Source organism: Anopheles nili, chromosome 3 (genome assembly GCF_943737925.1).
Source record: "Anopheles nili chromosome 3, idAnoNiliSN_F5_01, whole genome shotgun sequence".
Taxonomy (NCBI): domain Eukaryota; kingdom Metazoa; phylum Arthropoda; class Insecta; order Diptera; family Culicidae; genus Anopheles; species Anopheles nili.
Window position 1 is genome coordinate 4,690,811 of NC_071292.1, and position 21,742 is coordinate 4,712,552.

The 21,742-nt window shown below is 43.2% G+C and overlaps 3 protein-coding genes across 3 annotated transcripts; 1 reads left to right on the top strand and 2 right to left on the bottom strand.

Moving 5' to 3' along the window:
* Positions 1-345: 345 nt before the first annotated feature.
* LOC128726658 (protein cornichon homolog 4) lies at positions 346-1,278 on the bottom strand. Its single transcript, XM_053820478.1, has 3 exons — positions 1,112-1,278; positions 694-1,016; positions 346-624 (listed from the first exon to the last, which is right to left on the bottom strand). Exons 1-3 carry the CDS (start codon positions 1,184-1,186, stop codon positions 552-554), a joined length of 471 nt encoding a protein of 156 aa, XP_053676453.1. The 5' UTR covers positions 1,187-1,278; the 3' UTR covers positions 346-551.
* Positions 1,279-1,761: 483 nt separating this feature from the next.
* LOC128726655 (calcium uptake protein 1 homolog, mitochondrial) lies at positions 1,762-21,488 on the bottom strand. Its single transcript, XM_053820474.1, has 10 exons — positions 21,416-21,488; positions 20,982-21,344; positions 20,717-20,891; positions 20,067-20,226; positions 18,973-19,010; positions 15,816-15,930; positions 3,061-3,221; positions 2,694-2,935; positions 2,413-2,630; positions 1,762-2,341 (listed from the first exon to the last, which is right to left on the bottom strand). Exons 2-10 carry the CDS (start codon positions 21,302-21,304, stop codon positions 2,187-2,189), a joined length of 1,587 nt encoding a protein of 528 aa, XP_053676449.1. The 5' UTR covers positions 21,305-21,344; positions 21,416-21,488; the 3' UTR covers positions 1,762-2,186.
* On the top strand, positions 10,100-13,156 carry LOC128726656 (carbohydrate sulfotransferase 11-like). Its single transcript, XM_053820476.1, has 5 exons — positions 10,100-10,519; positions 11,521-11,923; positions 12,019-12,278; positions 12,356-12,639; positions 12,714-13,156. The coding sequence occupies exons 1-5, from the start codon at positions 10,100-10,102 to the stop codon at positions 12,838-12,840; spliced, it is 1,494 nt and encodes a 497-aa protein (XP_053676451.1). The 3' UTR covers positions 12,841-13,156.
* Positions 21,489-21,742: the final 254 nt, after the last annotated feature.

Genomic DNA, 21,742 nt, shown 5'->3' on the forward strand with positions numbered 1-21,742 from the left:
TTGTGAGAGTGCGCACCCCTATTGGGGAGCAGCTCTGAAACGATGGCGGATGTGGAGCCAATCCGTGGTTCTCTTTTGCTCTCGCTCACCATCCAGCTCGCGCTTACTCGCCGAAGACCGCTGGTCAGTAGACCACTGGCAGGGTTGTTTTAGGTGCCATTTTTTCCTTCGTTTTTTTGCCTCGCGTAAAGCAAACAGGCTGTTGCCAGAGATTCGCTCTTGTTGTGCTCTCTCGGACGCCCTGTCTAGGTTCTTACAGGTGGACGCAGGTTGTACTGACGGGAAAATTCGTTTGAATTTACAACCCCTTTTTTCGGCTTTTATCAAACAAGGACCAACGCCAGATAATCGAAAGCAACCAACGGTCGCATGAGCTTACGTTTATTTCACGTTTTATCAAACGCTGGAGAGTATTGTTTTAAAAAAAATATCTTTGGCTGGTGGAAACATTTGATTTAAAATCATAAATTGCTATTCTACGTGAGACTATCGCCGTTCTGCAAAGCGCTGAAAAATTCGAGAGAAATCGTGTATTACCGTTGGATAAGCATTTAGAATTCGGTGACAATTTCCTCCTCCTCGTGCCGTCTAATTGGGTCTCCCTTGAGCAAGGCGATGATCATGCTGAAAAGAAAATTAGCATGGTTAACTGTCTGCTAGTCGGTGAGTAGCACACATCGCACATCGGCTTACCAGTATAGATACACGAAGAAAATGATCAAATAATAGCCAAATCCGATCATCGTGTCTCTTAGGTGCTTTTTCACCATTCCCCGGTTGTGGATTTCGGCCGGGTCGTAGATACCGATGTTTCCAGCCGGCACGCGATACTGTTCGTACAGTAGCCAGCCCACCTTCGGCAGGTTCGCCAGACACAGCATCCAGTTGCCATGGATAAGCAGCAAAAAGGTTAGAAACCCGTGTGCCGCTAGCTTTGGGATGGACCAAAAGTTGAGCTTAGAACAGCACTGCTGAGCGTTCAGATAATCACATTCCAGATCGGACAAAATGATCAGCTGTTAGTGTTAGCTTAATGTTAAGAAAATTCAGCTATTAATTTGGATCAGCTAGGGGGAAATGTTGTTAGATTACAGTATTTGAAAAAGGATACGAAATATATGAGCAGAAAAAGGATAATGCCCGTGATGAGCAACGCAATTCCGAAGACTAACGTTTCAGGAAACATTTCGAATCCTTCTAGAACCCAGCTTTCCCTCTGGCGTTGCACTACCAACGCAATCGTAGAAATCGTCCTACACTACAACCTACGCTTAGCAAATCACTCTTCATGCATGTTTACCCCGCAAATACTTTTAAGGAAGCAATTTTTCCTGCGCCCGTCGCGATGGAATATTTTCGTCCTCGCTACGACCTGAATTGACAGATAAACAATTAGGTGCGCAAGCGTTTGAAGTTTCCGAACGTCAACATTTAAAATGACAACAATCCTGTTACACTGTTAAATGCGCTGGAAAATGTGGAAAATGAATTATATTATATTATACAACGGGTAGATTTGAATGGTTGTAATATTGTTACTTAGCATGCGGATTTTTTATCACTGGACAAAAGAAATATTTATATTCTGAACGACTTGATGCGTATGAATTCAATAAAAAATTATTTCTTGCTGCCGCTATGCTCACCGATTGTGTAGTTTCTGTGAAAATTATAAGAAAAAAATTACTGTTATTTTTGATAATATCCCCAACTATGTTTCTCTATAACTATCAACACAATCGAGTCTACCAACGCTTATATGTAACACGATAGAAAAATTTTATTATAGGACAGTTGAATTGTGAATTTTTAAACTTAAAAAAAATACACAACGCATTAGTGTTGATTTACCTAATGCTTCCAACTAAGCGAGCGAGATAGGTATGGCTACGAATATGCATAGGCAATGACTTTCCTCAAAGGACAAAGGTACGACAGGTTTAAGAAACTTAACGATAAGTAACACGATCTTTTTTCTTCATTCTCTTTCGAATTTCGTCCGTTCGTAAAACATATACACGGTTCTTACTTAAACATTAGACTCACTAGATGCTTACAGGTTATACATGATGCTTAGATAGTGAGTGTACTTAGAGACGATAGTTTAGAGACACGTTTTCGCCCGATAAGCGTTTGCAATTTTCGGATTTGAGCGTAACAATCACCCCCATCGAGAGAAAATGGATTTAAAGATCGAGCAAAACAGGCTTCGTATCCTTGGCACACTTCAGTATCGAGTGCATCAGCTTAACAAAACCGGTGTCTTTCGGTTTCTCTAGGCCACGCAGAAGCCGGTTCTTCATTACCGCTACAAACTCACGATTACTTAGCTGCCCATCCACTGTGATGCAAGGAAAAATAAAACAAATGGATTAGATTCTTATTGAAGCACTAGACGCACATCGTACGTACTGTTTTCATCAAAGATCGTGAAAACGACATCAATCACGTGACTAGAAAGCTCCACTAGGGCCACTGTTCTGGCTACGTGTTTCAGCGTCTCCTGATCAATCGAGGCACCGGCAATATGGTAGAACGTCAGCGCAGTATCCACATCGTTGATGTTGTTGAGAAAGTGGAAAAAGTTCAGATAATCTTCCTTCGAGATACCGGATCCATGATCGCGGAACCTGCATAATACAATCGTTAAGTTTAGTATATTTTACACCCTTCAAGCGAAACCGTAACCGTACCGCTTCTTGACACGCTTGATCTTCTTAACTTTCTTCTTTTGCGGATAGCCTGCGTAAGCCAGCAACAGTTCCGCAAAGTCCGCCTCGCTAATGTTGCCATTTTCGTCGGGATTCTTGCGCAAAAACTCGAGTGTTAAAATCTCCCGCTGCAGCTGCTGTTGAAAATCGAGAAACTTCTCGATCGTCAGTTTCTCGTCGTTTTTCGGCCCAAAGAAGTAGGTCGTCAGTGCTGAGTTAACGCCCTGTGCACGTGTTCGAAAAGAGCAGAACCAAACCAAATCGTACGAAACAAACCAAAACGAAACACAAGAAAAAAAATCCATTAATGTAGCATCAATTTTTAGGATAGTGAAATTACTTTTTTTACTTTAAACGTGTTGCCCGTGTTTGCGTGATCTCTGTGTCTATTACCGATACTGGTTTGCTGGCGGATTAAATTAGCAACCTTTTCAAACTCCTCACTGTCCACGTCACCATCACCGTTCAAGTCGAACATCCGGAAAGCAATTTCAAAATGCCGCCGGGAAGCTGTGAAAGAAAGAGAAAAGAAAAAGACAGAAAAGGGAAGATGACCCCGTTTAGTAAAGATCGGCAAAGGAGTGTTCTTTCCACGAGATAAAGATTAACAAACGTTGTAGAGAGAAAAAAAACAGCAATGGATAAGAAAAGTGTTGAATGATGAAATATTAAGTATGTTTAAGTACATCTAACATCGCTACGAGGAATAGGAGGAAGAATGTTGCTACTAGACGCGAGAAAAGTAACAAAACGTATAGCTACTTAATATTTCAAGAAGAGACATTAACAAACTCACGCCAATGGAAAAACTATACAAAATACATTTCACGTTTACATCCATATGCAGTTCATCATCAATACCTTTATCCTGCGAGCTTTAAACACTTTAGTCCTAGTAGAAGTAAGAAGAAGAAAAACAACAACAAAAAGCGCAAACAGGTACGCAACAGCTGCAGCAGTTCTACAGCGAAAAGCTTTTGCCTAAAGATACACACGAAACGGGCTGCATGTATCGGAGCGCGATAGGACGCAGTTCATTCCCGAAATGGATTGAAAATTGCTTTATTTCCTTTCCTGTTGGCGAGCGAAAAAGCAACGTACATAAATCTACTCTGCGAGCGGTCGTCTTGTTTTAGCGTTTGATGAAACGTACACACCACCGTAGCGGAAAGTGATTATGGGGCAAATGTGGGATGGAGAACGTACAAAATAACAACAAAAAATGCTAACCCAAATACCACCCCGACGATGATGATGGTTGGTCCGGTCTAGGCCACAGGAAATTGCCTCATTTTTACCTTTTTCCGATGGCATCAACCTGCTGGTGATGAGCGGTGCTGGCATTGGTCAATGCTACATGTGCTATGTGTGGCTGTACGGTTCAAAGTGAACCATCGCCATAAGTCAAGCCAACACCGCTCTAGCTACACGACTCGTTGCAACAAGCTTAATATTGCGCGTTCTAATTTTTGCTAGCATGCGCTCGTTTACGCTTCTTTGCGTTCAGGTAGAGTGGCTGTACTCCCCAAACGAGGAAGCCAATTTTAAGTTTTTACCAGCTTTAAATCGGAGCCCACCATTCGCCCTGCTGAAAGAAGATTCAACCACAAAACGGTACAAAAACCAGCGAAAAAAAGAGCCTTGAGAAAATTTCAAGGAAGCTTCAAACGACGAAGCCCTTCCGTACTGTGGGAATGAAAAAAGGGCCGAACGAAGGCAGGATGTGCCGGAACGCCACTCGTTGGCATCGTTCCGCAAGAGTTCTATTTTTAGCTGCATTTAAAGGACACTTCGATGTGGCCTGTCCTTTCGCGGACCAGTAGCTTCCTGTTTCCTGCCACGCCACATGAAGGACGATGGTCTTTGCAACGGTAGAAACATGTCTTCCTTTTTGCCGTTTTGGATCACAGTACGACCTCTTTCGGGTACAATGTGCATCAAAGTATCGAGGAGGGAAAAAATAAATAAATAAAGCCACCGTAGCGCAGCCTTTGAATGCAACAGAACAGCGACAACCACTGCTACTTTGAAGGCAGGTACCGAGGAACACATAAAGCATCATCGGAACTCACTGACGAAACGTTCAAGAGTTCCGTGTGGCAAGTCGTGGTTTGGCAAGCGAGAGCAGAACCAACGGAACGGAAAATGCACGAAAGGTACGGCCAACAAAAACATCACAAGCGTGGAAAGCCCGTTCACCAACGCTAACGGGGCCTGTGTTAGTGGAACTCGGAACACGGAAGAACGAACGAAAGTAAAAAAGAAAAATAAACTAAACCGAATAGTTCCTTATTTCCACGCTAGCTCGCTCACGCTCACTCTCGCTGGGCAGGTCCAGTGTATGGGTGTTCGCTACCATTACACGAGCTTTCGTTTGATAAGGATGCAACCCGAACCACGTTGCGTATGTGTGTGGTTTGGTCTGTGGTGGAAAAATATACTCGCGGGAGCTTTCGCTATCGTACGCGAAACAACGCGAAGCCCATAAACAACGCCACCACCACAAACGCACCGGGTTTGCCGAAACCGGAAGGTACGCCGAGCTAGCGAAAAAGGACATACGTCATTCGGTGGGAATGGCATTTTTTTGCATTCTCCAAATCCCGGCCCTTCGGAAACCAAAGCAACACAGGCACGACACGACCCAAAACAAACGTAAATGTATAACCGCCACCAACGTCGGCAGAGCAGCAGCAGAGGATCGACGCCGCCAGCAGACAAAGGACACCGCGGGGTGACTTTTCCGACCAGGCGACAGAAGAAGAGAGCGTAACGCGAATGCACGATAGGGATGGGGACGAACATTCCTCCGATACCACGCCACGGCAGAGGCACTGAGAATTCCAGGAATTTCGCGCGCAGGTCACAATCGATATGATGGAGACGCCTAGTGCCTGTGAGGGGACGCCGGTGGTCGGAAGACGTGCAAAAATAGCCCAGGAACGCGTACAGAGGTAAATGGCAAATGCCTGGCTAGCATGAAGGACATCATTCTACGAGGAGTAGGCTCAAGTCAGAGGAAGAGAGAGAGAGAGAGAGAGAGAGAGAGAGAGAGAAGTCGAATGAAAGAGACAGGAAAAGGAAGTGGAATGTTCCAGTGCGGTTCCGAGCGTGCCGGTTTATTTTCGTAACTGATTAACCGTTTTATTGCAGCTCGCTAATAAATGAAAATTGGCCGTGAAGAGAGTGTGCTAAATGGGTTGAACATAATAGCGGGAAAATGGCAAAAATGTGTTGGCTTGATTCTGATTGATGTGCTCTGTAGAAGAGCGGGAATACGATGCTTCTTGATATGGCTGTGATGGCGTTTTTATATCTAGAATATTTTCACTTGAGTAAAGACAAATTATAACACTCATTGTTGGCACTCTGCATTTGTTGTTTCGGAGAGAGATAGAACAGGATTTAAACTAAACACATTTGACAGGTTTTAAAATTAGACATTGCCCTGTCCTTGAAATTATTCCCGGGCACTACACGAACAGTACTCGTTTCGTTTGAAACATTATTCCAAGGAAGGAAACATCTATACACCAAACTGGCAGCCATGCCCACCAGCGGTATGAAATATGAAAAAAAAATAATAATAATCAACAAATCCCAAAATAGATACGCAAAGTACTGGGCGATTGCGAAATAGATCGCTCTGCAGCGCGCGTATGCATGTGAAACGCAATGATGAGTGGGGACCTAATTAGGGCAGCATGCTCTGGTGCAAAAACACACATCTAACAAACGCACGGTGGTCTATTAGATCCATGCACATCCCTCCGGTCACAGTGCGGTCGTTTCATCGGCCTGCCGCAGGAGTTGTATGATGAACACTAACATCCACCGTCTACATCCCTAGCCACAGAATACCCCCACGGGGTATGTCATTAAACTAATCATGCATAGCAAACCCTATTCCCTGTCGTCCACGCCCCAGTTCCCGAGGGAGTTTCGACGGCCCGCTGGCCTTACCGGGCGATGACGACAACCAACGGAACAGGCAAATCCTTTCTAATTAGATCAAATCGGTCGCCGCACGCAAGGACATGGAAAACACTCATCGCCATTTAGCAGATGATCATACGATCGCGTGCATTGGGAAAGCGTTTAATTTCGACCAATCATTCCCACCAGCAGAGCTCGTGGGCGCTTTACGATTTCCACTTGCAAATGGCTCCGCTCGGCCGATTGAATTTGAGAAAATCACAACTCATCACTCATCTCGGTTTTGGGTGCGAGAGTTTTGCTTTCGTTTCATCATCGCCGCATGAATACGTAAAACAATGGTCCGTTCCGCTTCCAAGCCAGGGGGTTTTCCGTCGTTGATCGAAGCTACACTGCCAATGCGAGACACGCCTCGACGGAGCTGATAATTTATGATACATCCATGCGCGCTGGAACTGTGCCAAGAATGCCCCTCCACGTTGCTCGTTTTCTGAATCAGCCCGGACGGCTCCGCGCTTTGGTTGCGGTAGAAGCAGCAGCGACGACGACAGAAAAAAAAAGTTCCTGATCGAAAGTGAACGTTTTGACCCATCCACAAAACATCCTTGGCTCGAAGCGTCTCTTTGACCGAAAATTGTGCCAATATTCGACACGCTCTAGTGGACGAGTTTTTCGCGCCACCGCAGACAAAGAGCAAAGAGGGTTGCAGCCCGTGGCCGGCCGGAAGGGAGATTGGTTGGAATCAATTAGATCAAACCCCGGGGCTGGTGGTGGACAGACACACACACAGACCGGATTTGCCCGAAGCGTGTGGCGCCAAAGTCAGATGCCATTTGCTGTCTCGGCGTTGTCCTTCCGCCTTTTTTGGGTACATCTTTCGGTGGGTACATTTCAATTCACTTGTCCGTCAGTCAATCCGCGGCGCCAACATTTGCGTGCCTCTAAGGCGAGTGATAGAACTTAGAGAACTCCTCGTGGTGGTGGCATGGGGGAAAGCTCCGGGACAGGACAGGAAAGGGATGATAAAGCTTCGCCAGAGAAGGTACTACACGGAGCGAAAGTGAATCCGGTAGTTTCTTCGTTCTAGACCTTTTGATTGACGCACACACTCCTGGCGCTCCTGGAGCAGGATGTGCTACCCACACACTGGCAGCGTTGGCCGGAGTGGCCCGCCACACGAGGCTCACTAACACCCAAGCCAGTGAGCGAAAAGGACGTTCCGGTCCGGGAAGCTCGTGCGTTGTATCGCTGCTTCTGCTGCTGTTGATCCCCTCCCAGCGTGGAGAATTCTCAGCCAGCAAAGGGAGAGCAGCAAGGACGATATCCTTATCGAGGCTCTCCACCACTCGGTACAGAAAGGGGGGTTTCGTTCACCAGTGTTGGTGAAAGCGCGCCTATATTCTACAAGCGCCTTCGGAAGGGAGCGCACCACGAGCGTATTGGTGCGCTTCGAGCACGGAGCAAGGATAATACACAAAGCGACGAAGCCAGCAGTACGAGGACACGTTACCAGGGAGACGCTGGGCTGGAGGAGGCACGACAGTGGTATATACGCAAATTGCAAAACCGACCGACGAAAGCCCGCACGGACACACGGGGGTCGAGCATTTGAACTTCGGCCCTGCTGCATTCAACAAGGTGGTGGCATTGGCTCCACACGTAGCCTGTAGCGTAAGTTTCCCAGGTACGCACACGGACACGGGCAGCAGGAGAAAAACCCGCCAACAACAATCCGCTTTTTGGGTTGTGTACATTGCTCGCTCGAGACCGCGTTTCCGCGAGGTGATTGTGCGCGATTAGGAGTTACACGGGGATTAGAAATCCGCCAATGATAGAATCGTCGCCGGTGATAAGCATTTGTTATGTGCCAGTGCAATATTTTCATCAGCTGTAAACTATGACTCAGCCTCAGCAGAACGGCCCAAACCGAGAGAGAGAGCCAAGCAAAACGCGTGCTCTGTGCGTGAAGAGCGAAGGATCCTGCCACTATCCGCTTCGTTCATCGCTGGTGGATCCTGCTAGATTGTGTGCTTGATACGGTCGGTCGATCCCGATGGTGGAAAGGGAAGACGAATCGATTTGCGATTGGCTCGCGCTGATTGCGTTACAGTGCACTTCATGTAAATTGCAGCACAGCAGCGACAAAATAAAAAGCACGATACATATCGGCATTAATACACCGCACTGTAATTGAATACGGAAACGCTGGTGGGAACTAAACCATGCTCCACTTGACGGCCGGAAACCCTCGATGCAGCAGTCGCGAGTGTCGTCCTACACCACCATCACCGTCTGAATGTCCTGATTGTCGGAAATAAACACACGTCAGCTTTTCAACAAAGCAGGCGCCTGTTGTCGCGGTGCCATCAAGTGTCAACTTCATGCACCGCCGTGTTTGGAGTGTGTGTTTTTTTTGTCTTCCTTTTAAACGCTTCATATTTTCTCCAGCCCTCCAGCCTTCCTTGGGGGAATTCGCGTTGTTTCGTCAACGTTGGCACCGTTTGTGAAAATCAGAATACTCGTGGGGGTTAAACGGGGATAGTGTTCGCTTCGTGTGTACTCTGCCTGCGTCCAATTAGCACACAGGTCGGTGTTTGCAAACAATCCACCCGAACGGCCCCGGGAAATGCTGGCAAACGTTTTAGGTCCCCGTTACGCGGAGCTTTGGTTCGCTTTCGTGGAAGAAAGCAAACTTAACCTCCAGCAACAGGGAGCAAAATGAGGCCAACATAAAGGATCCAGTGCCGCCCAAGGAAAACTCCACCGAACCCGAAACAAGGGACGCGCGCGCGTGGGATCTGGCAAACAAAATCGACCCCGCGTCGGGTCCGTGTGTGTGTGTGTGTGTTTGTGCAAGGGTGAGCGGAAAAACGGGATATAAATAAAAACAAACAGAACCTCGTATCCCTCGGTGCTAGCGTATATTCCACGCCCTTAGCTCTACACGCGGCTATCATTCCCGCACCCCCAAGGGAAACGCTTTTAATGACTCAATTAGGACGAAAACCTTTCGTCACCGACCAGGGCTAGGCCGTCTGTCCCACTGGAGGCGCTGAATTAAGCTCGAACAAGGGAGGCACAAGTGAACGTTGGAAATTCTGGTCTCGTGCGAGTTTTCTTTTTTGGTTTAACGATGCGATTTTAAACTCGCCATTCCCAGCCCACGGCGCGCTTTCTAGTGATCGTAATGTTGCTTTCTTTTCTCTTTACAATTTAGTGCCGTGCTAGGGTGCAAAGCGAACGTGCGATGCAGCCCTTGGGAAAGTCAATCATTTTCAGAAGTACAACGCAACCCAACGCCCAGTGAATCGTCATCGAACATTCGACCCGCCGCGTGATGTATCGGCCAAAAACCAACCGGATGTGAAAAGCAAAGTGTTAAATCGGTCAACCCGTGGTCTTCCGGGATCGATGGTGGTGCTACTTACAGGCTGTGTACACACCGAAGCGAAATGTTCAACAAATTCACCTTTCTGAAGGGTTCCGGTGCCGCCGTCGTGCTTTGTCCTGGCGGTGGAACCATCGGAGTGATGGGTGGACCCGGCAGTTCCGGTGCCACCGGGTCCAGTGCCGTCGGTGAAAAGCTACGATCGCGCAAAATGAGCATACTGCTTCCGCCGGTGAAACTTCTCAGCAAGCGACGGTGCTATTTATGTCTCAAGATTGCCGTGCTAGTCACCGTGTTCGTGCTATACTTTATGCTGCTACTTCGCGAATCGATGAGTGCCCTAACGGCGTCATCGTCGTCGTCCGGGTCCACCTCACCGTTTGCGTCCTCATCATCGTCATCATCGATGCCATCCTTTGCCGCACTCTCGTCACGCGGTGGCGGCGGAACGGGGAAAAAACCTGCCGGCAGCAAGCTGAATCCGGTAAGTGTCATTCGGGACGATTTGCCGTTTACTGGAGTGTGCAGCTTGCGAGCTTCAGCCACTTATTCTGGAGTGCTTTTTCCGCACATGGACGAAAAGAAATCGATCACGACCCCCACATTATCTGCTTAATCGAGTTCGAACACGCTTTGCAGCAGGTGCTTGTGTGGTTTATGTGCTTTATTTCATTAGAGTAAAGCAAAATCACTAGGGAATAGCAAATAATGAATATTTTCCTATTCAATAGACGAACATCATCGATCTCTCTCCCTCTCTAGGGACGAACCGAGGGAAGGGGTTTAAAACCAGACGATGATAGATGTAGATAATAGAAGAAACACTCAAACCATTCCCGCGTGTTTCAGGTGTGCGGTCCTACAACGACGCACAGAAATTGTCGAGATAATGCCCGTTATTACCCCGTCAAAGGATCAACTCTTTCCAGCGAACCGATTTCCATCAGTTCCGTTTCCGAGAGCTGATGGTCGCCGGATGGACAAGCGATGGGCTCCAGGAGCGCCAGAAACTGGGATTCGTTAAATATTTAAATGCGAAATTCTGTGCTGTCCCAAGAACCAACCGTTTCTTCTCACGGCGGCGATGGATCGGACTTTGGAAGGATTTATGGGTTTGTTGGAAAGTCAAGTTGAATACACATACACAGGGACAGGGCCGCATTCGCATTCTGAGCTACGGGTAATGAATAATATAAAGGCCGACTGGCTGGCTGGTTTAATGTTCCGACGGAGAGCCAAACCGACTGAGTAGCAATATAAGAGAAACAGTCTCCAAGGTGGCGCGCGCTTTCTGCAATGAAAATGCAAAACTACTTCCTTCCAACTGGCTCCAACGTCGCCAGGGAGCCGCCGCCTTCGTCAGGCTGCACAGCTCAGTTGCCTCAAAGTGCCTTGTAATGATTCAAACACTCCACTCGCTGGCCTCGACTGGATGGAGTCGTTGTGTCGCGATGAATCGTTGATGGATATTTCCCTTCATTACAGATGCAGGACAAGCGGCACGAGCGGGAAAAGCACGGTAACGCTATCGGCGGCACGGAAGGACGTCTAGCCCGGCCACCGAAAGCTGCCTCGGTTGGCAAACAGCACCGGCGTCAGTTTCCACCACTGCTGCACCACTCACCACCGGCAGGGAGCGACGTACTTGGCAGCAATCACTCTACCCTTAACCCGGTCTACGAGTATTCGGACGAAATGAACGCCGCGGCCGAGACGGACTTTAATGAGCGGCGCATGATGTTGTGGAACGTGTGCGCCGAGCATCGGATCATCGGCAAATATCCGCTGAATGCGTGGGAATTTTTCATCTCTCCCGGCCACGGTATCGCGTGGTGCAACATCTTCAAAGCAGCTAGCAGCACTTGGATGTACTACTTCAACATACTTGGTAAGCGAAACGTGCTGTCTCCAAGCGGAGCAGAACTCCGCGGTAGCCACGCGGAAGCAATGGCATTAATGGTGTGCGTGTTTTCCCGGCCATAGGAGGATACAGCGTGCAGTACCTGCAGCGGACGAAAGCTTCCCCGATCGATCTGGCCCGGAAACGCTTCCCGCGACCCACCGCAAACGAGCTGAACGATTACATCTCCAACACGATATCGTTCCTCATCGTACGAGAGCCTTTCGAGCGGTTGCTCTCGGCCTACCGGAACAAGCTGGAAGGATGTCGCAATAAGTACTACAAACTGCTGGGCGAACAGATCGTCAAGAAGTTCCGCAAATCCCATCCAGTGAAGGGAGTGGTAAGAGCTAAATCATCCACCACGAATCGAACGGCCAGATTAAAACCTTGTGTATTTTTTACTTCTCACGCTTACAGAAACCTCCGCACGGACCGACGTTCCGTGAATTTCTAGAGTTTCTCGTAAGCCATTATCGGTCGGGTGGTCGTTTCGATGAGCACTGGAGCCCTGTGTACTCGTTCTGTACGCCCTGTAGCATCAACTTTACGCTCATTGCCAAAATGGAAACGTTCCAGCGGGACAGCGAGTACATTATTCGGCAGGCCGGGCTCGAGACGCTGCTGCTGAACAAGATGCCCCGCTACAAAGCCCGTTGGATAACGAACCGATCTACTAGCGACACTCGAAATCTTATTCCACGGTAAGTGTTTATTAAAATTTCGCTCAAACCCATGCTTATGGCCATATGTGTGCTATCTTTCGCTGGATTCGCAGGTACTTCGCACAAATCGACGAAAAGCTGCTAACGGACGTCCTGGAGATCTACCAGCTGGACTTTGAGCTGTTCGGTTACAACAGTACCAAGTACTACAGCTACGTGCAATCGCCCGATTACACATAGAAGCCGCCGACCGACAGGGGACTAGGCACGATTGATAGGCAAATTGAGGACGAAAGAGTCTAATAACAAAAAAGGTGGCAATACCAAACAATACCACCACAGAGCCCACACAGAGGCTACCGAGAAGGTGCAGGAGCATTTAGAGAATTGTTTTAGGATTCACCGTGATGAATGTTTTCCTTATACAAAAAAAAGTATACACAGATATATACATTTCGTCATTCTGCGACACGCAAACGAAAACGAAACGGATCCCGTGGGCGTATCTTAATCTAGAGTTCGTGTAATGCTATTTTTTATACACAGATCAACCGACCGTGATACAGTTAACCAACCTTTGCGTTAGGCTCTTTCTCGCAAGGATTTCTTCTCAGCGAGGATGGGAAACGATTTGAACGAATGAGTTGAATAACAAAACAACGCAAAACAAGTACTAAAGCCCACCCGCCCCGGATTGATGAATTGTTTCAATTCCTTTAGTTGGTGTAGACGTTAATGAGAAGGAAGTCCGCATCACGTAGCATACACACCCCCTAACAGTCGCACCACAGAAATAATTCTAATACAGGAAAGAAACAGATAAAGACAAAGTATGTAGCATACCTGATTCCCTCGAAATTTGAGTGATAGGCAGATATATAGAAATGGAAGAGATAGCGAGAGAGACACCGACAGAGCTTAGGGATTTTCATCATGAACGATTCACCACCGGACAAACGCAACATGGCACATAGCAATGTTAGCTAGAACTTGGCTTGAATGCAAAATAAGAGCATCGATTCAATTTGATCGATTCTAGAATAGGACTCAATTTTTGCAACAGATAGTTTTTTGCTTCACTTTTTCGTATCAGGTGATTACTCTTTTGGATAATAATTTTACTTTGCCGCATCTCAACCAGCCACAAATTTAAACTCAAATCCTTTCGAGATTCAAAGTGCCAAAAATGTCAAATGTATCGCCGTATCTGCTTCACGCGTGATCATAATGCGTATTAGTAGTTAACATTGTGGTAGACGATGTTGGCGGTAGTGCAAAACGTTAGATCGGTTGAAATTATTGTAGTGGGCTAGAGAGTGCAGACCCTTTCGCACGTACAGATCAGGCTCAAGAAGACGGCATTCATGCAAATCGGGACATGCAATTCGCGTCACAACCGTGTGCATCTTTTCTTTTGCTCCATAGATCCAGCCACACAGGAAGAACATTATTAGTAGTACTGCGCACCAAAGTAGGTATGACGTCCGACATAATTCTCTCTCTTCTTCAACCTACTTCTACACAGCCCCACACTCTCATACATAAAAAAGAGATCCTTCTTCCGGAACATCTAGTATAGTGGAAGTATTTACAAGCGAAAATCCAAATGCATCGCACAGATGAGACGAACGAAGAGTTAGATTCTATTTAACACTTGCCGTAATTGTTTGATGTTACTTGTGCAAGCGTCGTGCATTAAAATATACTAAAACGGTAGAATTATATAGTGCTAACCAGCGTGTAAGATTAACGCAAACGGTAGCGACCCGAAAAGAGGAAACTCCATCTCGCAAGGAGATGAGGCGACAAACAGATGAGACTAATAGCGGAGAAAGTCTAGAACGACACGAGGGGAAGGTTTTGATAAACATATTTAACACTGTTCGGAAACAAAGCAAATCAAAATTCTAAATTTTGACCCATGTACTTGATTTACGTCTTTCTTTTCCAAAGATTAAAAATCACACGTTTTCTTATCGAAAAAAAAACCTTAGCTAGACGGATGCTGTTAGAAAGAGAGAAAGTGCGAGAGGGACACACTGAGAAAGGAAATTCCAAAACCGACAAATAGGTCTGAACGATGGAGTTCACCTTACATTCAATGGATTAAACAGTGAGGCTTCGGATGAAATTTAAATACAATTCCATACAGTAAGCATACAGATGGAAACAAGAAGCGATATAAAATAAAACACACAACTTTGAAGCTAGTGAGTATATGAACACTAAAACTATATACATATATACATAAAAAACAGTTTACAACCCTCTATCTTCAACTGTAAATCAATTTAATGCTGTTTATGAGTCAGAAAACCCTAAGCCTAAAACATTATCGTCCCACTAACAGTTATTTGACATTGAACCAGTGAAAATAGATCATTACCACGAAACGGAGAACAATATGTGAAAGCTACAACATGTATAAGAATAGAAACATCCAAAAAACAAACAAACAAATGAACAAAATAAATGAAATTGATCAGCTAAGAATAGTAGTAAGGACACACGACAGGCAACAATTTCTCAACTGCAAGATTACAGAGCTCTGGTCGAAATGATTCCAAACGACCATTCGAGTCACGAATGCTCATAAAAGTACGCAAAAAAGGATGAGCATAAATGTTCCCACACACATATATATATAATGGTTCGTATAGATATAAACGTAAATAAGATTCATTGTCGTTGTCAACTATGTACCTTTGATATTTGAACAAGCCCAGCCCAGCCCAAAGAAGGATAACAAATATAAGTTCCACTGTAAGGCGATTTGTTGAATCGTTGTACAACAGAAGATGGCATTTCCACATCGATAAATAGAGCAAATGGTTAAGAGATTCTACATTTCAATAGCACACCCAAAATAAATCACACTGATGATCACAGCCCTGGTAACCTAAATTCAAGGAAATTGTAAACAATAATGCATACAAGGAAAAACAGAAATAACACAACAAATTGATGATAGCCCACAAGAACCGTGAAAATAAGAGTCAGTAACTGAAACATCTGTTATTGGTGCTTATCGAACGATTCGGGCAGGAAATGGTCGATAGGTAGCATGATAAATTTGGATAGACTGATTCAATAAAATACTAAAATAGAATACATTTCCTTTGTCACAGATTTCGTTGTTGAAAAAAAAATGTTCATCTACAATATCACGGAGATTTTCAATGGTAAGTTTTGATAAAATTTTTCTTTGTACTTACTCGACAGCACGGTCAACAAGAAGATGTAATCGGAGAACGAAATCAATCCGTAGGCCCCGAGCCTGTAAAAGATGCTGCCACTGTCCAGATGCAAATCCAAGCGGGTCGAAACACTCTAGAAAACGAAAAGCCCCAATATACACATTAGCCTGCGTTCACCTGTTGGTTTTCATACGTAATCTATGTTAAAGGCGTTGCTGAGCGAGACAGGCATAAGAGGGTATTGGGGAGCAGGACACGAGGTTGTTTAAAAGCAAAGCTAAAACAATACAAGAGGCAAATAAACTTTTCTTTCAAATATGCGGGAAAAATGCATCGGGTTATAGAGAGGAAGAAAGGAAATCGATAGGATTTTAACAGAATGTTTTTATTTGAAAGGACAAGAAGACGGAGAGTAACTTATACATTGGAGAAACATTTCCCAAACCACAACCATATCCATGACTATTTTAAACAAAACATATCCCACCAGATGTTCTCTGTTCTGCTTGAAAGATTTGCTTCAGTAGAGGACTAGTTATTATTTTATCAGTTCGTTCCAATCTCGTGTGTTACAATAAATAATTTATGTAATGCAAGTAAGGCAAACTAGACATTTATCTGGCATACCAGCTTCTTTTTCACAGACCAGAAGAACGAGAAAGATCGTAAAATAGATAATCAAACGTTATGAATGAAAAAAACTTTTTTATGAGAGAAATTATTTCAAAAAAAAAAAAAGAAATACTAACCAACAAGTTTGATTGAAGCAGGATCAGAAACAAAATAAAACGTGTATATATAACCTATACAACCTGCAACTATATCGTAACTGCAAGAGCTAACGGCAACAAATATATATATTGTTGGCATGAGAGTGAAATGAAAACCTCACATCAATAACAGAAATAGAGTGCAACAGATGAGCTAAAGAACGCGAAGTACTGCGGTTAAGCTATATGACGGATATATTTTTCCAGTTAGGAAAATCCATCTTCAATAAACAAAATGTATTGACGATTCGAATAAAAAGTGAATAGTCTAATGGGTTCAGGAAAGCATGTTCGTCATGGGACAATACATCATGGGTAGGAAAAAAGATCAATTCAATAAATATCAAACGATTCAGCTAAGCCGCAAATTTGTTTAATGATGTGAGTGTTTTAGTTTCCAAACGTCTACATTTAAAATAATTTTACAACAGCTGCTTGAGAATTTGAGTATTATACAGTATGCAAAGAACCATTTATATGGGCATTTTCATGGTCAAATGGCGCCTATTCATGCAATAGCGTTATCGATTAGTTAGTGCGTAGCAGTAAGCAATAATTCCACGCTATCGGCAGTATATATGAACGTGTGCATCATTCGAATCCCTGGAAATATGGTGCGTGAAATAAATACAATATTGACCAATATCGTTACCAGCTCTCATTTTTTTATAAATATATATGAAAGATTTATAGATGTTAAAACATACAATATGAATTTGGTAGGCCTAAATGATGCACAAACAAGCTAGTTATCTATTTAATTATGGAGATAAAAGAGTCGGCATGTGATCACAGAAACACATTAAGGTAGAGTAATTTGATATTGTGATCAATTGCAGATGATACTGAGTACTAGCAATGATCAAAACAGTTATAAAAAAGATTGAAACACAATCTAAAGGCAGCAATAAAGAAAACAACCACAGCAATTAGATATTAGAGAGATGAATGGATTCTATCATAGCATTCCGTAATAGACAAATATTCAGAGTTAAAAAGAGTTAAAGAAAGAAACAATCAGACAAAGATATTTGGAAAAAGTAGTATTCAGCGAGAAATAGGGGATACTGGCTTTTTATGCTCGGTTCGAGTCTGAACGATCTTTTGAAGCTTTTATGCTTTGGAACGCTTTGTTTATGGTTTTAATGCCCCATATGCAATACCTCTTCAATGCTCTGAAAATACACGAAATTAAATTTGATTGAGCATCAAAAGCAATAGATTAGTGTTACAGTGTTCAAACGAAATAAGAAGTAAAAAAATACACTAATAATTCAATGTTCGTGAGATCAACCGAAAGATTTACATTCTAAAACAACTCAGCCGGCGAATTTATGATTTTTTTAAACCAACATTACTATATTATAAGTGTCTCTTTTTGATTTGTAAACAGTTTTAGTTTCTAACATTTTTTCAGGGCTAATGTTTCAGAAAGGCTGAAGATGAAGAGCTATATCTCTTCGCCATGAAAAGAATGAAGAGCGATACTTGTTAACATTATGAAGGAATGAGTAATGGAAAATTATCAATTTTCCAAACTACTTGCGACTTGTTAGTCAATGAATTATTCCAATAACTGACAAAAATATAAACATAATCGACAGAAAAAAACTGATGTCTTAAATCAAGAAATATATTTTCAAATACACCGAGAAATTCATTAAATCCATTCTCATTGCGTACAGTAAAATATGTTGTCACACAGACAAAAGCAACTATAACGTAAGCATCGACGGGTGTTAAAACAAAAAATCATATTAACAAATTATTAATTAATACACTCGCAACGCGGAATCGATCAAAAACTGGAAACACATAAGGCACACCTAAAAATTAGTTTTACAAAAACATTGATAAGAAACATAATAATTAAGAAAATCCATAGGCACAAAAAATGCTTAGGAAAAGGAAACCGGCACTGAAAAACCAGGGAAAGGTAAACATAAAAACACAGGAAACACGCGAGCACAATAGAAAGAAACGAAAATAGAACACGGCGAAATAGAAACAGATTGAATTTAGTTAGGTGGTAAAAAGAAACTACAAAAGTAGTGACCGAAGCCTGTTTCGAAGAGCAAACGAGATCAAGAATGCGTAAAAGGTGCACACATTTCGCCTCGTTCTGGTTTATAGTGAACTATAAAAAATCGCTTTGAGAATTTGTGGTAGAGTGTAGCATGATAGAGATCAAGAAAATAGTTTGTTTTGTGATCTACATATTTACGATAATAAATTTTATAAAAAAAATTGACATATGAAATAAAAAAATACCGAAATTGACCGTCAAATTTATATGATAGTGCGTGTAGTAAGTGAAAAGTGTGGGTGAAGTTTAAAAACTTAATACATACTATCGTAGAGAACGGGTGATTTTTAAAGATAGTCTCTAAAACTGTAGAACTTACCTTGGCGTCGTATCGTTTGTACTGATCCAGTCCGAGTCCTGATAACCGACGAAAACCACATCCATTGCAACAGTTTTTTTATGTGAAAAAATACACAAACATATCAGTTGTTTTCTACGCAAATTAATAAAATCCTGCATTAAAATAGATAAATAAAAACAAAGCATTCCTGAACTACGGATTAGGAAAATTAAACATGATACTGCATTTGCAAAGATTCTAATTTTGAAGTTCAAATTAAAAACTGCGTGCATTAAGACCAACCTTATAAAGCTTGAACACAAATTATAATTTAAGCGAAAAAGTAGAACAACATTCGTCTACACAACGAGTAATTCCAAATACCCTCTGGTTGTTTCATTCCTGGCGTCATGCTAGTTAAGAAGTCGATCGGCGTCATGAACACCTCAACGCCATCATGAATTGTGGCAAAATATCTGAACACCTTGTCCGGCGTGCTGTACTGACGAATGCGATTCTCATATTCGATAATCTGCCGGGAAATGATCGCAAATCAAAGAATAAATTAAAGCGCAATTGTTAGCTTACGTTACATATGAAGAAGTGCCACAATGATTTATGAAATCAGGAGCATGATTTGTTCAAAATGATAACGCTAAGAAAGTATTATAAGGATCAGGCTAGTGCAGAACCGCTCTAGTTCCTTCCCTGCTTCGGAATCGAAACGATGAATTTGTTTCCATCGTTATTTTTCACACATTTCATGAATTGACATCATCATCAACTATGGTAAATTAGGTTCAATTTTGTTAGCATTCAGAATATTTGTAATGAATACATCCAGATTAAAGTTTGATATATCAACAGGGTATATGTTAAATCGACAACGACATTAAATATATGTTAGTACAATGAGCAAGGTACAATTATTCTCTTAGGCTACCCTACTACTACCATCAGCACATTTACACAATAGCAGTATTATTTGGCAAAAAACATTGTTAAATTTATAGCTAAAGTTCAAATCTTTTATATGCTCATTTTGGGAGCAATATAACTATCGCTAAGCTATTGGTTAGTGTCCATCCAACACACAGAAAGGTTAACATAGGAAGCGAAAAGAGCAACTTTACCCTCCGGCTGTTTCATTCCCGGTGTGATTGCTCGCAGGAAGTCGTACGGTGTCATATAGACCGTGGACGATTCCCCGTGAATCAGCTTGATTGTGGAAAAATACCGAAACACTTTGTCAGCCGTCGCAAACGTGCGCAATCTATTCTCATACTCGATGATCTTTGTTCCACCGACCAAACGAATAGAACCGGCACGCGTGTACATAAGCGCGAGAATCGAACGGTGTGCGATGTGGTTGGCATTTACAGCAGGGAAAATTGGTTTGAATTGCAATGTGGAGGAACGTGTTTGTTGGCAAGCAGATGCACATCGATGGGATATCGAACACGGAAATAAAAGTGTTCGTACAGGCCAAGGAACATCGAACGGATGATATGCAGAAGAAACGAAAATGAAATACACTTAAATCATTAGAAGGTAATTAACAAATGAAAAATACAACTAATTAAGAACTGCACATGTTTAATGTTTAACGGGGCACATGAAGGGAATGTTTGATAATTCCGAAAACTGAGTATTTCGAATAAAAGTAAAAGCAATCTAATCCATAATTATGTCGGTTGCATTGACGATGTCTATTCGAAGACTAGAAAGATAACTTGCGTATGAAGATCAGCATTTGTAGTACATTTCATCAATTTTTCATTACCTTTCGATCACGAAAACCGATCTTTTCCTTACGATTCTTCTTTTTGCCCTGGGCATCTACGTCACTTTCCGAATCATCATCCTCCTCGTGATCCAATTCTTGTGGGGTGTCCTTCTTTCCCATCTCGACTCCTGCATCTGCGTCTACCTTTGGCCAATCGATAGCTTTTCCAAGCCTTTGAAAGGAAAAAATAAACATTATGTATTTAGTAACATACATCAATACAAATTATGTGTTCTTGGTGGACTACAATCCGGCTACGTACTTTTTCCAATCCAAACAAGATCCCACGATCATGGTACAGAGAAAAATAGAAAACAGTTTCGTGTACAGCGGTTCCTTTTCGTCCTGATGGCCGAAGTTTTTGTAGCCTCGTCGCTGTTGGTTGGACTCCTGCCAACTTCCGGTTGGCAGGAGAGTGCATTTTCCAGTGGCAAGACCTTTCCTACTTTCCCCTGCAGCCGTTGAAAGAAGCCTTAAGTGTGTCGGATTGATCCCATACCTGCCGACCAGGCCAGGGTATGCGAGCTTGGACACAATACCGCTGCGATTCAGCACCCCGCCGCAAATCCACCGCAGCAAGGCCATTTCCCGACGAAAACTATCTCACTTGCACAACGCTTTTTGGCTAACAGTTACACGCACGATAATAAAAACATACCATGAATAATTTGTAAACTAACTGGCTCTCTGTTTTACCTTACACGACGTATGGAAAAGGATGACTTTTTTGGGAAAATCCTGGAGCTTCCTATCGAACCATCACTTTTTTGCACGTTAAAAATAGAAAACCAACGAAAACACAGCATGACACTTGGACTGTCAAGGTTTCCATATTACTCATTTGTTTTTTAATTTTATATTATATTTGTGGACATATGTTGGGCTTTATGGAACGTGTTAAATGCAAGATTTCGTCGTAAATTCATAAGCAATCGAAACTGGCAAAGGAAAAGTAAACAGTTAGCTTTAAATTGTTGCTGAATTTAACCTATCGTAAAGCCATAAATTGTCATTTTTTCACCG

Excerpts from the sequence above, each read along its gene's own strand:
- LOC128726658 (XM_053820478.1), bottom strand. The coding sequence starts at position 1,186 with ATGTTTCCTGAAACGTTAGTCTTCGGAATTGCGTTGCTCATCACGGGC. Across the intron at positions 1,017-1,111 it reads TTTTTCTGCTCATATATTTC|CTGATCATTTTGTCCGATCT; the intron begins GTATCCTTTTTC and ends TAACACTAACAG. Across the intron at positions 625-693 it reads TTCTTCGTGTATCTATACTG|CATGATCATCGCCTTGCTCA; the intron begins GTAAGCCGATGT and ends TTTTCTTTTCAG.
- LOC128726656 (XM_053820476.1), top strand. The coding sequence starts at position 10,100 with ATGTTCAACAAATTCACCTTTCTGAAGGGTTCCGGTGCCGCCGTCGTG. Across the intron at positions 11,924-12,018 it reads GTACTACTTCAACATACTTG|GAGGATACAGCGTGCAGTAC; the intron begins GTAAGCGAAACG and ends TCCCGGCCATAG. Across the intron at positions 12,640-12,713 it reads ACTCGAAATCTTATTCCACG|GTACTTCGCACAAATCGACG; the intron begins GTAAGTGTTTAT and ends CTGGATTCGCAG.
- LOC128726655 (XM_053820474.1), bottom strand. The coding sequence starts at position 21,304 with ATGGCCTTGCTGCGGTGGATTTGCGGCGGGGTGCTGAATCGCAGCGGT. Across the intron at positions 3,222-15,815 it reads CTTGTTGACCGTGCTGTCGA|CTTCCCGGCGGCATTTTGAA; the intron begins GTAAGTACAAAG and ends TTTCTTTCACAG. Across the intron at positions 2,631-2,693 it reads ATCAAGCGTGTCAAGAAGCG|GTTCCGCGATCATGGATCCG; the intron begins GTACGGTTACGG and ends TGTATTATGCAG.